The sequence below is a fragment of the Microcaecilia unicolor genome, chromosome 1 (assembly GCF_901765095.1).
Source record: "Microcaecilia unicolor chromosome 1, aMicUni1.1, whole genome shotgun sequence".
Lineage (NCBI taxonomy): Eukaryota > Metazoa > Chordata > Amphibia > Gymnophiona > Siphonopidae > Microcaecilia > Microcaecilia unicolor.
In genome coordinates this window covers 308,971,715-308,987,636 of record NC_044031.1, presented here as the reverse complement: position 1 = coordinate 308,987,636, position 15,922 = coordinate 308,971,715, and the positions used below count along the sequence as shown (strand labels likewise).

Sequence of the window (15,922 nt, the reverse complement as noted above, 5' to 3'; positions counted from 1 at the left end):
TTATCTTTATTTCTTCTTAAATGTTTTCATTTTGTTATATATTTATGTATTTATTTATTTGCTGCACTTGTATCCCACATTTTCCCACCTATTTGCAGGCTCAATGTGGCTTACAAAATGTTACAACGACATATACGCATTACAGTGGTGGAAATAAGTATTTGATCCCTTGCTGATTTTGTAAGTTTGCCCACTGACAAAGACATGAGCAGCCCATAATTGAAGGGTAGGTTATTGGTAACAGTGAGAGATAGCACATCACAAATTAAATCCGGAAAATCACATTGTGGAAAGTATATGAATTTATTTGCATTCTGCAGAGGGAAATAAGTATTTAATCCCTCTGGCAAACAAGACCTAATACTTGGTGGCAAAACCCTTGTTGGCAAGCACAGCGGTCAGACGTCTTCTGTAGTTGATGATGAGGTTTGCACACATGTCAGGAGGAATTTTGGTCCACTCCTCTTTGCAGATCATCTCTAAATCATTAAGAGTTCTGGGCTGTCGCTTGGCAACTCGCAGCTTCAGCTCCCTCCATAAGTTTTCAATGGGATTAAGGTCTGGTGACTGGCTAGGCCACTCCATGACCCTAATGTGCTTCTTCCTGAGCCACTCCTTTGTTGCCTTGGCTGTATGTTTTGGGTCATTGTCGTGCTGGAAGACCCAGCCACGACCCATTTTTAAGGCCCTGGCGGAGGGAAGGAGGTTGTCACTCAGAATTGTACGGTACATGGCCCCATCCATTCTCCCATTGATGCGGTGAAGTAGTCCTGTGCCCTTAGCAGAGAAACACCCCCAAAACATAACATTTCCACCTCCATGCTTGACAGTGGGGACGGTGTTCTTTGGGTCATAGGCAGCATTTCTCTTCCTCCAAACACGGCGAGTTGAGTTCATGCCAAAGAGCTCAATTTTTGTCTCATCTGACCACAGCACCTTCTCCCAATCACTCTCGGCATCATCCAGGTGTTCACTGGCAAACTTCAGACGGGCCGTCACATGTGCCTTCCGGAGCAGGGGGACCTTGCGGGCACTGCAGGATTGCAATCCGTTATGTCGTAATGTGTTACCAATGGTTTTCGTGGTGACAGTGGTCCCAGCTGCCTTGAGATCATTGACAAGTTCCCCCCTTGTAGTTGTAGGCTGATTTCTAACCTTCCTCATGATCAAGGATACCCCACGAGGTGAGATTTTGCGTGGAGCCCCAGATCTTTGTCGATTGACAGTCATTTTGTACTTCTTCCATTTTCTTACTATGGCACCAACAGTTGTCTCCTTCTCACCCAGCGTCTTACTGATGGTTTTGTAGCCCATTCCAGCCTTGTGCAGGTGTATGATCTTGTCCCTGACATCCTTAGACAGCTCCTTGCTCTTGGCCATTTTGTAGAGGTTAGAGTCTGACTGATTCACTGAGTCTGTGGACAGGTGTCTTTCATACAGGTGACCATTGCCGACAGCTGTCTGTCATGCAGGTAACGAGTTGATTTGGAGCATCTACCTGGTCTGTAGGGGCCAGATCTCTTACTGGTTGGTGGGGGATCAAATACTTATTTCCCTCTGCAGAATGCAAATAAATTCATATACTTTCCACAATGTGATTTTCTGGATTTAATTTGTGATGTGCTATCTCTCACTGTTACCAATAACCTACCCTTCAATTATGGGCTGCTCATGTCTTTGTCAGTGGGCAAACTTACAAAATCAGCAAGGGATCAAATACTTATTTCCACCACTGTATAGAATAAGAATTTCAGAATAAAGATACAGATAGGAGCATAAGAATATCATAGCAATCATATTAATGGAATAATATATAAAATCAAAGTAGGAGACATTTCTAAAATGACATGAATTCACGTTTCGCCAATGGCTGTTTCAAGGTCAGTCTCCTGCAACATCAAAAAAGTTAATTAACCTTCCTTAAAATTATTATTATAGCCAACAATATAAGTACCAAGCATATAGGTTCTCTTTTGCAGTGGTTTGCAAAATGGCCACAGAGGTTTTCTGTTATTTACACCCGGCTGAATCAGATTATTAAATCAACATCATCCATTCAATCTCATGATTGAGTCCCTCAGGTATGACAGCGTTCAATGTAAATATCCAGTGTTCTCTATAGTTAAGTACATTTTCAATACCAGCCTCAATGGTAGTATATATAATTCAATGCCCATGTGATAAAATAAATGTAGGAAGAAGTAAATGAGCTATGAAGCTACGCCTTACAGAACATAAATCACGGATCTTGACTGGTAAAATTGAGGTGCCTTTTGTCCAGCATTGGATACAATATAATCAAATTGAAGATATCTGATTGCGGATTATTGAACATATTACAGAAGTGTGGGAGGGCATCGATGGAGCGGAAAACGGGGAGGAATTAGACAGTGAGCGAATGTTGACCTGAAATGAGCAATGCTCCTGGTTTGTATGAGCGATCGCTTGTGCGCTCAACTTAAAGGGAACACTGGCTGAGAGAATGGAAAATGCTGCAAGGAACAACATATCATTGTGTCTGCAACAACTGTTATAATAACTTCTTGGGGAAAATACACATTTCCCTCAATTTCTTGGAGATGGGATGGAGGAAAAAATATTGATGAAAATCAATAAAGAGTGGGATGTACACAGAGAATCCTAAATATCAAGAGGATGGAAACCGCTCAAACAGCAGTGAAGGATTTTGTGCACTTAAGGCATGAGGGGTAACCTGCCCAGAGCGACAGCTACAACCTTAACAAGCTTACTGGGCAGAATGGATGGGCCATTGTGGCCTTTATTGCTCTGCACTATATTGTTAGAGTTTACATTTTAATAAGAATAATAGGCTGTTTACAAAATTTACACTTGTGGTGGAAAGTGTGAGTGCCCCCAAAACCACAAAATACGGTCTGAATCCACATAGGTGACACCTGCAGGCATAAGGGCAATTGTAGTGGTGTGCAGTTGGGTGCAGTACTGATGTGATATGTATCTTGGACCTTTTTATGTGACATTGCAGTGCTGCCCCACTGCTCTGCTGGGATGTCTGTGTGGCCAGTCTAGTAAGACTGCTGTCCCCAGACATCCCAGTGACTTGGTTTCCCTTGGACGTTTTTTGTTTGAAAATTGCCCTTAAAGACGCACTGAGCTAAAAAATGTCTAAAAAGGCAATTTTCAAACCAAAAAGATAAGACATTCTTCTGGTTCAAAAATGGCCGTGTTTGGCACTGGATTTTTGGACGTTTTAATCGGATTTTGGATGTCATATTGAAAATGTCCCTCCACAGAGTAACTCATGAAAGACTTCAGAGGAAATTGGAGAGTCATGGGATAGGAGTTAGTGTCCTATTGTGGATTAAAAACTGGTTAAAAGATAGAAAAGAGACCGTAGGGTTAAATGGTCAGTATTCTCAATGTAGAAGGGTAGTTAGTGGGGTTCCCCAGGGGCCTGTTCTAGGACCACTGCTTTCAACATATTTATAAAGAGATGGGATTAACTAGTGAGGTAATTAAATTTGCTGACGGCACAAAGTTATCCAAAGTTGTTAAATCATAAGAGAATTGTGAAAAATTACAAGATGATCTTACGAGACCGGGAGACTGGGCATCTAAATGGCAGATGACATTTAATGTGAGCAAGTGCAAAGTGATGCATGTGGGAAAGAGGAACCCGAATTATAGCTACATCATGCAAGGTTCCACGTTAGGAGTCACCGATCAAGAAAGGGATCTAGGTGTCGTCGTTGATGATATGTTGAAACCTTCTGCTAAGAGTGCTGCGGTGGCTAAGAAAGGAAATAGAATGTTATGTATTCTTAGGAAAGGAATGGAAAACAAAAATGAGGACATTATAATGCCTTTGTATTGCTCCATGGTGCTACCGCACCTCGAATATTGTGTTCAATTCTGGTGACCGCATCTCAAAACAAATATAGTGGAATTAGAAAAGGTGCAGAGAAGGGCGACAAGAATGATAAAGGGGATGGGATGACTTCCCTATGAGGAAAGGCTAAAGCGGCCAGGGCTCTTCAGCTTGGAGAAAAGATGGTTGAAGGGTGATATGATAGAGGTCTATAAAATAATGAGTGGCGTGGAAAGGGTAGACATGAAGCGTCTGTTTTCTCTTTCCAAAAATACTAGGACTAGGGGGCATTTAATGAAGCTACAAAGTAGTAAATTTAAAACAAATCAGAGAAAAGTTTTCTTCACTCAACATATAATTAAACTCTGGAATTCGTTGCCAGAGAATGGGGTAAAGGCTGTTAGCTTAGCGGAGTTTTAAAAAAGTTTTGGACAGCTTCCTAAAGGAAAAGTCCACAGGCCATTATTAAAATGGACTTGGGGAAAATCCACTGCTTATTTCTGGGATAAGCAGCATAAAATGTTTTGTACTCTTTTGGGATCTTGCCAGGTATTTGTGACCTAGATTGGCCACTGTTGGAAACAGGATGCTGGACTTGATGGATCTTTGGTCTGTCCTAGTATGGCAATACTTATGTACTTATATGTACTTCTCTACTGCTCCAGACAGGAGCAAACACAAGCCAAATGGCTCTTCACTCTCACCCCACAAAACCAGCTCCATTTCCCACACCTCTCACCTGTCCTGTATCTTTCCACCAACTTACCACTTAGCTCTTATTATAAATGGGAAACCAGAGCTGCACCAGATAAAGGAGCTGGCTGCACACAGGAGGGAAAAGGAATAGGGGCCAGTCATAAGAGGAGGAGCAGCATGTTTTAAAAAGAGTCAGGACTAGTTGTGTCTGTGAAATTGTTCACTCGTCTTGCCCTAACACCCATTCTGTTTCTTTAGTTAGAGACGTTTCACGGAGACATCCTGCAGCACATGGAGAAGAACACAAAGCTGGACATGCAATTTATCCAAGTGAGTGCGCCACCAACCCATAGAGGAATATACTTTAATTTTCTCTCATTTGTTCCCTACTTCTCATTTTCTCTCATTCTTCCTCTTTACTTTCCCAATTCTCATCTCTTTTCCTCTTCCACACTCTTCTTATTTTTATCTCCTGCCTTCCCTCGGCTGTCCTCGTCCTCACCTTTTCTGCCTCCTCTCTTCCTTTCTGTTCTATTTCCCCACCTCTCTTGCCCTCCTCCTTATTTCCTCTCTTCTTTTCCTGCTTAGTTTCCCTTTTTTTGCTTCCTTCCTGTCATGTCTATTTTTGTTTTCTATCTTCTCTTCTCTTGTATTTTTACACCTATTTTGTGCTTACACTGTACTTTGAAAGAGCTTTCTAGAGTAAAACAATACCTGTTGAAAAACATCAGAATTTCAATTGTGTTAATATTTATGGTTCTCTTGTCCCCTACCCCCTCCCATCCCTATGGCACAGGACAGCCAGAAGCATTATGAGATGGAGTACAGACACCGAATGGCAAACCTGGACAAGTGCATGACTGAAGTGTGGAGGATGGAACGAATGAGGGACAAGAACGTCAGAGATATGAAGGTCAGGAGTTTAAGATGAAGATAGGGGCAGGAACAGGTGAAAGTATTATAGTGTAGAGTAGGTCTCCCAGTCATTGTGACAACATCATGGTGATCCTGTCTACATGTCTGTGTAGAGTTTTATTGGTCCTGGAGAGCACTGGAGTTTTTCTAAGTTGAGGTACTTCTAACAGGAGAAAAGATGCTCTGGTACATGAGCTCTCGAGATCTTACAGACCTCTTCTTATGACATATACATTTAGGGCCCGAGTTCTTATCAGGATACCTCTGTGAGAACTCGAAAAAGGCACCTCTTTGAAGCTATAAAGACAACTTAGGCACCCATCCAGCTCATTTTCGAAAGAGATCACAGGCCATCTTCTGACACAAATCGGGAGATGGCAAGCGATCTCCTGAAACCGGCCAAATTGGTATAATCGAAAGCCGATTTTGGCAGGCTTCAACTGCTTTCCATCGCGGAGCCGGCGAAACTTCAAGGGGGCGTGTCAGTAGGGTAGTGAAGGCAGGACGGGGGCGTGCTCATGAGATGGCCGGCTTTGCCCGATAATGGAAAAAAAAGCCAGGCTTGACGAGCATTTCGCCGGTTTTACTTGGTCCCTTTTTTTCACGACCAAACTTGTATGTATATTGATGCTTAGTTATAGTACAGTTTAGGGAGTGAAGAACCTCTGTGCATGAAAGAGGAGCAGGACTTGGGTTTGATCATATGTGATGATCTTAAGGTGATCAAAAAGGTAGAAAAGTTGACGGTGAAAGCTGGAAGGATGCTTGGGTGCATAGGGAGAGGAATGATCAGTAGGAAAATGGAGGTGATGATGCTACTGTATAAGACTCTGGTGAGAACTCATTTAGAATATTGTGTACAATTCTGGAGACCCCACCTTCAAAAACATAAACAGGATGGAGTGGGTCCAGAGGGTGGCTACTAAAATGGTCAGTGGTTTTTGTCATAAAGCATAAAGGGACAGACTTAAAGATCTCAATATGTATACTTTGGAAAAAAGGCAGGAGAGGGGAGATATGATAAAGACATTTAAATATACGCAGCATAAATGCACAGGTGAGTCTATCTCAATTAACATGATGCTCTGGAACGAGGGGGCATAGGATGAAGGTGAAAGGGGATAGACTCAAAAGTAACCTGAGGAAATACTTCTTCACAGAAAGGGTCATGAATTTGTGAAATGGCCTCCCAGTAGAAGTGATGGAGATGAAAACAATGTTTGAATTGAAGAGAGCTTGGGACAAGTAAATAGGGTCTCTAATGGAGTGATAGGGAGAGTAGATGGCATGGATGAGCAGACTGGATAGGCCATATGGTCTTTATCATAGTTTACATGGTAAATGATGGCAGATAAAGACCTGAATGGTCCATCCAGTCTGCCCAACAAGATAAACTCATTTTACATGGTATGTGATACTTTATATGTATACCCGAGTTTGATTTGCCCTTGCCTTTCTCAGGGCACAGACTGTAAAAGTCTGCCCAGCACTGTTCTTGTACTAAAAGTTCTGAAACTAACGTTGAAGCCCCTTAAAATTTATGCTCCAGCCCATCCCTATCTATTCAGTTACGATCAGGGCGTAGACCTTAGAAGTCTGCCCAGCACTGGTTTTGCTTCCCAATTACCAGCGTCGCCACCCAATCTCTGCTAAGATTCCGTAGATCCATTCCTTCTAAACAAGATTCCTTTGTGTTTATCCCACACATGTTTGAATTCCATTACTGTTTTCATCTCCATCACCTCCCGCGGGAGAGCATTCCACATATCTACCACCCTTTTCGTGAAAAATACTTCCTGACATTACTCCTGAGACTGCCCAACTTCAACCTCAATTCATGTACTCTAGTTTTACCACCTTCCCATCTCCGGAAAAGGTTCATTTGCAGATTAATATCTTTCAAATATTTGAACGTCTGTATCATGTCACCCCTGTTTTTCCTTTCCACTAAGGTATACATGTTCAGTTCGGCAAGTCTCTCCTCATATTTTTTGCAAATTCCATACCATTTTTGTAGCTTTTCTTTGCACCGCTTCCAGTCTTTTTACATCTTTAGCAAGATACAGCCTCCAAACCTGAACACAATACTCCAAGTGGGGCCTCACCAATGACTTGTAGAGGGGCATCAACACCTCCTGCTGGTTATACCCCTCTCTATGTAGCCTAGCATCCTTCAGGCCATGGCCGTCTCCTTGTCACCTTGTTTTTTCACTTTCATATCCTCTAACACCAACACCCCAAGGTCTCTCTCCTGAGTCGAGCTTACTAATCTCTTCCTTCCTATTTGGTATCTCTCTTTTGGATTTCTGCACCAAAAGAAAGATACCGAAAAGGAGGGGAGAGATTAGTAAGGTTGACTCAGGAGAGAGACCTTGGGGTGTTGGTGTCAGAGGATATGAAGGTGAAGAAACAATGTGACAAGACGACGGCCATGGCCAGAAAGATGCTAGGCTGCATAGAGAGGGGTATAACCAGCAGAAGAAAGCAGGTGTTGATGCCTCTCTACAAGTCACATTTTGCTATGTTTCTATGTTTGGGCCAAGTTATATATATATATAAGGAAGGCAATAATCAACAAAACAACCTTCCAGCCAAAGAAAATGATTGCCCGAAAAACTCTGTAAATAGCTATAGGAAAAGTAACATAGAAATCTAAGTGAAGTTGTTTCCTGAACTCCAAAGACCACACAGGAAGGATTTTAACTCTGTGCTGTTTCTTCTAAAGCAGGCAGTAGCCCCCCCCCCCCCCCCCCCATGTCTGCTTTAAGCTCTTGGATATTTGATAAGCAGTAGAGCAGCTTGAGTCCCCTCTGTCTATATCACATCCCATTCTTGTTCTTAAACAGGAGAATGTCAACAGCTTACACTCGGACATGCAGGCATTCATTTCCCAGAGCCACCAGGCTGCCGAACTGGAGGAGAAACGCAGATACAGGTTCTTGGCAGAAAAGCAATGGCTTCTTTCTAACACCTTCTTTCAGTTCTATAACCGGGTAAGTGAATTGCTGCAGGAGGATGGGGTGGTTGGGAGTTCTACAAACACCATTCATAGAAATATTTTCTTCTAGAGTTATAGAATAGCAATAATAATAATAACAGTAATATTCATTTACAGTATATATGGTGCTTCATATCCAGTATGGCTTTTGCATGCCTAGTAATTTAATTTAACTTTATATGTATATCCTGCACCATATACAATGGGGAAGCTAGGCAGGTGTCATGCCCCACCCACCTGTAGGCATTGGTCAAATGACCATGAAGCCCTCTTGTCCTACACTGCCTACCCATAGGTATGGGTCGAGTAGCCTTGAAGACTTTGAGTAATCCGCCGCCCACCCATTTCCTTCAGTTTTAACCCCGCTCTCCCAGAATGGGGCCAGGTCCTTCTGGAGGAGCTTGAAATGAGATAAAGAAGAAAGAACACCAAGTGACGATCTTTAAACTTCAGATGTGCCCTTGTGCACTAGGACCTACTCAGCCCTCTTCAGAATCCTTGCTTCCTGTCTGCTACCTGCATCACCAAGGTACTCTTACCTGCAGTACAGGCGAGTCTGTGCCATGCAAGGGCCCTCAGGCTGTCCTACACTGCGTGCGGTCTTAACAATCCCACTGCTGTCACAACTTGTCATGCCCTGCCCAACCATAGGCGTGAGCCAAGTGACAATGAAGACTTCGGGTAATCTGCTGCCCACCTGTTTCTTTCAACTTTAACCCAGCTCTCCCAGCATGGGGCCAGGTCCTTCCAGAGGAGCTGTAGGTCTCAAGTCTATTGTTTCCTTTCTTCTCTTCAACACTTCAGTACTACTCAGAACATTGTAGTCCAGACAACAAAATGAAACACTACATTCAAATAAAGATAGTTTCCTTTTCAGATATCCACTTGCAGAGCTGTAAGGATTTTCTTATATGTCCAGGGTCAGGCATAACACCAGAGCTTGCCCTCCTCCCTCGTACATTTTTCCTCTTAGCTACATTCACCCACAGGCAGGATTCCAACAATCTAGCAAATTAGAATCACAATAAACAATAATGGTGGTTCAGTACCTCCTTCCTTGCAGTGCAGTCCTCAGCTTGTGGTCTAGCGTCCTCCAACGCAGCCTTCAGACAGGAAAATTGTGATCTGTCTCTCAAGTTCCAGACTTTTATAGGTCCGTAGACTGCTCCTCCAAACTCCACCCTCTTATTGGATTGGACAGAAATTGTGGTCCCTTGCTTTGATTGGAGGAACTAAGTGGGCTGTCTTTCTATTCAGATGATTTCCCTTCACTGCACTTACTCTCAGGGATTGATCTTGTGGTTCACCAGGGATCTGTTTTATATTACTTTCTGTGGGGGCTGAACCTAATTCTCAGCTTCTATTCCCCGTTTCCACCCTTTTCCCTGTCCTCGGATTCTTTCAAAGTGTCAGAACATAGACCCCGTCACAGCAGGTTACAAATAATTACAATAAAAATATAAACAGAAAATTAAAAAACACAAAGCATCCACTATAAAAGAAATAATAGAATACAAAGTTAGTGTCTCAAATAAAACTCATCTGCAGGATTAGAAACCCCTAATGTAAACAATGATTGCAATGTTTAACGTCACTACACATTAAAATAGCAAAGAACTCTCATTGTCTTGTTATCTCAAGGCCAGGACTAGAGCTGCTCCAGGTGTCACAGGGCAAATTGTATTAGGCAACACAGTTTCCCTCCTTTTCTTCGATTCTCCACCTTCCCCATCCTTGAAGACTGAACAGGCTGCTGTAGGTTACCCACGTTCGATCTCCCTCCCACCATGTATGTTTGCAGTCTGGCAGCAGGAGACATCTCTTGCTACCTCGGTGCTGAACCTCAGGATAAGAGCTGTGAGATTGGTCTCACAGCAGCAGAAGATGATATCAGATTAAACACATTTCCTGCTGTCAACCAGTAGGGATGAACAGTGGGAGGTGGATTGAGTGTGGGTAACCTGGGAGGATGTGGTGGGTGGAGAACAGCTGGTAGTATCTCCCTTCCCCTATGGGATCACACTACTGAGGTTCTCTGTACTGGTCCTTCTCCTGGATAGATACTTTCACTGCTCCTCTCCTTATTTCTTCTGTGAAGGTTGTGTTGGTGGACTGGTCCCCATTCAATATCCCCCTGGAATCAGTGCTGCAACTGGTAGGTTCTTAATAGGAGCCGGCTCTATGAGTGCTGTGGGTGCTTGAGCACCCCCCAATACTGAACAAATTCCTTGACTGTGTCCAGGGAGAGGTAATTTCCATTTGGTTTAGCACCCCCAATAATTTTGAAATGTTGGCTCCAACTTCTGTTACTGTTTCCCCTCATTCTCTCCCCTGTGCACTGACTGTGTTAGGCAGTCACAAGTTCCCTCTTACGTACAGTGGCCAGGGGAGCAAAAAAAAAGCAAAGCCAAAGATTTCCTCTGGGCTTGGTATTTATACTGCCTCACAGTTTCCCTCCAAATGGTTCCTCCTCCTAATACTTTCACTCAGGTAGGAAAGAACACCCTTGTAAGAAACTGTAAGAGCTTTCCAAGTCGACAGTTCACACACCTAACTCTAGTAGAGGCCACAAGTATCACTGCCAAGCTGTTCTAACAGTCAGAATCTGCCTGCCTTTTACAGTTAATTTTAATTACTTTATGTAAATTATGTGGAATTGTGTATAGGAGAGAGGGGTTCTGTAGATAAATCCAGAAAGAAACATCACATTGGAGGACGGAAAGAATTCAGTAACACCTAGTCTGGGTATAAAATGTCTTATTTCACATTCATGGTACTGTTTATTATATACCTCTCTTCATTTTCTGTTCCAGGCCTGTGGAGTCCTGCAGAATAGGGTCTCACATTGGAAGGAACAGGTGGATGACAGTCGGATACATCCAAGTGCTCATTCTCAGGTGTACAACAGCCAGGGGTATTCATCTAACCGGCAGATGTCCACTCACCTGGAGATGGTAAGAACATAATCCTAAGGAAGTGTTCTCACCTAAAAATAATCTGCATAGACCTTCTCTTGCCCTCTCAGAAAAGTAAAGTTATGTAAAGGGAGGCTGTATCACAGATGTGAGCATGGATTTTTCTGTATCAAGCTATACCTCTCCCCTATGTGGAAATCGTTTGAATAACAACAGAAATGCTCCGCACAGTTTAGTTGGGTTTTTGCCAGGTATTTGTGACCTGGCTAGGCTGCTGTTTGGAAAACAGGATACTGGACTAGATGGACCATTGGTCTGACCCAGTATAGTTACTCTTATGTACTTATGATATGCTATCTGTCAAATTCTGTCAATAGAGAAAGCTGTTGCACATTTCTTTATAACAAAGAGGAACTTGGCTGGAACTGCCTAGATCGAGCAGGTTAATCAATGGGCTATTTACATCAAGTGGTATGAAATGGAACGTAGTCAAAACAAACCATCAAAGTGGAGGAACAGGGACCACTATGAACATGAAGAACCTGTGGTAGAAGAGCAGGAGTTTGATGATGGCTCTTCCAACATAAACCAGGTAGTCAAAAAGTCTAGTTGCTGGCTTTCTATAGCTTTTGCGATATATCCTGTTCATGAGCAGCTGAGAATACACTATAATATAAAAGAGATTGACTTTTGTGCTTTCACACTGTCTAATACATAGTGTTTGTATCCACATCGTTTCTTCACATCCACAGACTCCCGAGGCAGGCAGTTTTACAGAAACACGACTCTGTCTCGAGTCTTCTAGATGTATCTATGATGATAAAACTGTGTGCAACAAGACTTTTTGACTCCCTGGCTTGTGTTGGAAGAGCCATCAACACCCTCCCTGCTCTTCTACCATGTGAATGGGATGTGCCATATAACCAATCAGTTCAACACTAATGTTGCAGGTTAACTTATATACAGAGCTTTTATTCTGAGGTGTTTATCGATTGTAAATTTTGATGATTCTTCCAGTTAATAATGGTTCTTTTAGAGTACAAAAAAGCAGTGTTTATCAGTGTTTGTGGCACAGGTATAATTGCCAACTTCCTTTTCCAGTGGAATCAAATATGGAATCAGCACAGATAAAGGACAAAAGTTGAGTGAAGGATGCCAGAGGAGGACTCTAGGGGAACTGGGGTTTCTCCAGTGTCTATCCAATAGCCACCTCTTTTACTTCTTTTGCAACAAGGGTGTTTTATTGGTGTTTATCAATTAAAAACCTTTATTTTAAGGCTGGAAAACCTATCTCGCCCCCATTCTATCCCTGGTTCCATTTCTACATCAAGACCTTCCAGAGAAGGTACAGACTTTTCCCTTGCCAGAAGAATTTCCTTAGGGCTCAATAGATTAAACTGAGACCTTTCTTCTCCTGATGGTAGACACACACAGACATTTTGGTGGAATTTGTCATTTTGAATAGCTTCTGCCTATCAGAGAAACTGAGAATGAAAACCATTACTATAAAATTTCTGTTCTGTAACTTCTATTCATTGGTGAGGGCCTGATTATACTTATACTATAATAAGATATAATAGGATAGGGAGCAGTTGCATAGCACAACAATTGTAATCAAAGACAATGGGTAAAATATAAAATAAATAAAAAAACAAAATAAAATAAACATATTAGTTACAAAGAAAAAGCTTTCTTAAAGAGCCATTCCGCCAATGATTTAAATCTAGTATGAGAAGAGTCAGAACTAGTTTCCTAAAAGAGGAACAGTAAGGAGATTAGCATCTGAGGATTGCAATCTTCTTGCAGGGTGGAAAGGTATAAGTGTCCTCTCCATCAAGAGTCAAACTTCCCATAGTGACAATCAGCTGCACTCTTCCCCCTCTTTCTGCTCAGATTTGGGATCCCTGAGGTCATATCTTCTTATCTTGACATGGGTCGTGGTGGGATCGGGCAGCAGCACTATCAGAGGTGAGATCAGCAGCTGCCTTTTATTTGTCTTTCTTTTGGAGGAGCTACTGTGATGATCTCACTAGCGGTCTGTGAACCCCAGATTGAGAACCACTGCAGTAAGGAATTGCTGCTTATGCCATGGGTTTCTCATAAGGATCTTTGTCAAACAGAGGATGAACATTTTCCCAGTTTACTGCAATAAGTCTCTTGGCAAAATATTTACTTTTTCCCCTTGTCTGTATTGGGGGTATAGCAAGATTGAACCCATGACTACTCGAGATAACCTGATGCTGTGCTTATCACCAGATTATCTCCTTTATTAGGGTTCAAAGCAGGGCTTAATAGGGAGTAAGGATGCACCAGGGTGTACAGATATTTCATCACCTGATATTACTGGGACACTTGTCACTGAGGCAGTTCATCACTGGGACACTGCATCACCCAAAGAGGTTTCATTGAGAACAGGAGACAAGTTGAAGTCACTTAGGTTAGTCTGTATTTCCCCTTCCCTGCACAGCCGTCATTCTGCATACACTCAAAATAAAGCAAACAAATCTATAAGCTGCTGAATCCTCGTTGTAATTCTTTATTGTAGGTAGCATTTTTATTTAATCTCACATTTTTAAACATGCCAGCTTGTGCAACATACGGATGTACACAGAGGGAGTATAATAACAGAATAACTTTTCATAGATAGAGTAGTAATTTGTTACAAATCCTAATCAGTGTGTCATTTGGAGAGGATGGTTATAGGCACACCCTAGCATGTATTATATTCATGCAGAGATTCTTTTTCTCTTGGTAAAGGGCCACTAAAACAGACATCATGTTATGAGAATCAGGTGCTCAACATCTATCTATTTATTTACTTATTTATGACATTTAAATCCCACAGTAAACATGAATTAGGTTGAAACCTGGGAGCATTTAAAATCTTTTTTTTTTCTGCGCCTAGAATCAAAAGAGAAAGATGGTTTGTGGGCACTTGCTCCTTTTGTTTTGTGGAATGCAGTGGTATATTATAAAAATGCACTTATTATTATTTATTACTACTACTATTTGAAAGAGAGATATTCAATAATGAGGGCAGAGCTACCTTCATGCAGAAGTCCAGAGTCGGTCAAAATGTGCCAACATTTTCCAGTTCTGTGATATATATTTATTTTTTCTTCAAATTATTTTTCAACAGCATTGTATCAGTTATTTCCCAAATGTCAACACAATTATAATGTTAATTAATAAGTTTTGGATGTTACTGAATTCCAGCATTGTTTCACTGTATTTCCAGTTTTGACATAGTATAAGTCATCACAAGGACAAAGTATAAGAAAACCAATGGAGTGCATTAGTGAGGTAAAAGAAGCTATTAGAGCTAAAAGAAAATCCTTCAGAAAATGGAAGAAGGATCCAAGTGAAAATAATAAGAAACAGCATAAGGAATGGCAAGTCAAATGCAAAGCACTGATAAGGAAGGCAAAGAGGGACTTTGAAAAAGAGATTGTGTTGGAGGCAAAAACATACAGTAAAAAATCAAGAAGCTGGCAAAAGAATCAGTTGGACCGCTAGATGACTGAGGGGTAAAAGAGGCACTCAGGGAAGACAGCACACTGCCTCTGTGAACTGGACCCGGGACCAACCCTAGACAACGATTGCTGACAGACAGATTAAATGAATTCTTTGTTTTGGTCTTCAACAAGGAAAATTTGGGAGAGATACTGGTGCCAGAAATGGTATTCAAATCTGACGAGTCAGAGAATCTGAATGAAATATATATAAACCTGGAAGATGTAATGGCGCAATTTGACAAATTGAAGAGTAGCAAATTGCCTAGACCGGATGGTATTCATCCCAGAGTACTGATAGAATTGAAAAATTAACTTACAGAACTATTGTTAGTAATATGTAATGTATCTTTAAAATTAAGTATGGTACTGGAAGATTGGAAAGTGGCCAACATAGCACTGATTTTTAAAAACTGTTTAAAACACAGCAGCAAGATTGATATTCAAAAACTCAAAATATGAAAGAGTAACCCCATTGCTTGCAATGTTACACTCGCTCCCAATTAAAATCTACACGATCATACCTAAACCTCCACTACCCAAGCAGCAAAAGACTCAAATACAAATCCACCTATGCAACCAGCTTTTCCTACCTAAACGCACAACTATGGAATGAATTACCAAAAGCAGTAAAAACTACACTCGGCCACCTAAATTTTCAGAACGTACTAAAGACTGTCCTGTTCAGAAGAACATACCCCACCGACCCAACATAAAAATACCTGGTCACATGCGACACAATGTAACCAAAGACCATAACGGACATTATCTGACTCTTCTTCCCCCAAAGCACCGACCATACATGTAACCACCTTAAATCTACCTCATTCTACCCAGTGGCGTAGCCAGAAGGCAATTTTTGGGTGGGCTAACAGGTTGGATGGGTGGGCACTAGAGTTGCCAACTTTTTGAAAGAGAAAAAACAGCAACCTGATGCACTCATACTCTGTCCCTACCCCACTCCTCATAACTTCAATGAGGGTTGTAGTGCAGGCTTCAGTGGTTGCAGGCCAATTGAGAGCTAAGGGAAGTACAATAG

General features: G+C 41.8%; 1 protein-coding gene across 1 annotated transcript in view; it reads left to right on the top strand.

Annotated features, from left to right (window-relative positions):
- BAIAP2L2 (BAR/IMD domain containing adaptor protein 2 like 2) overlaps positions 1-15,922 on the top strand; it is a 91,678-nt gene that overhangs the window by 30,223 nt on the left and 45,533 nt on the right. The window contains exons 5-8 of the mRNA XM_030190047.1: positions 4,802-4,873; positions 5,340-5,456; positions 8,305-8,451; positions 11,270-11,410. Of these exons, the coding sequence (XP_030045907.1) occupies positions 4,802-4,873; positions 5,340-5,456; positions 8,305-8,451; positions 11,270-11,410 (477 nt within the window). The remainder of the gene's footprint in view (positions 1-4,801; positions 4,874-5,339; positions 5,457-8,304; positions 8,452-11,269; positions 11,411-15,922) is intronic.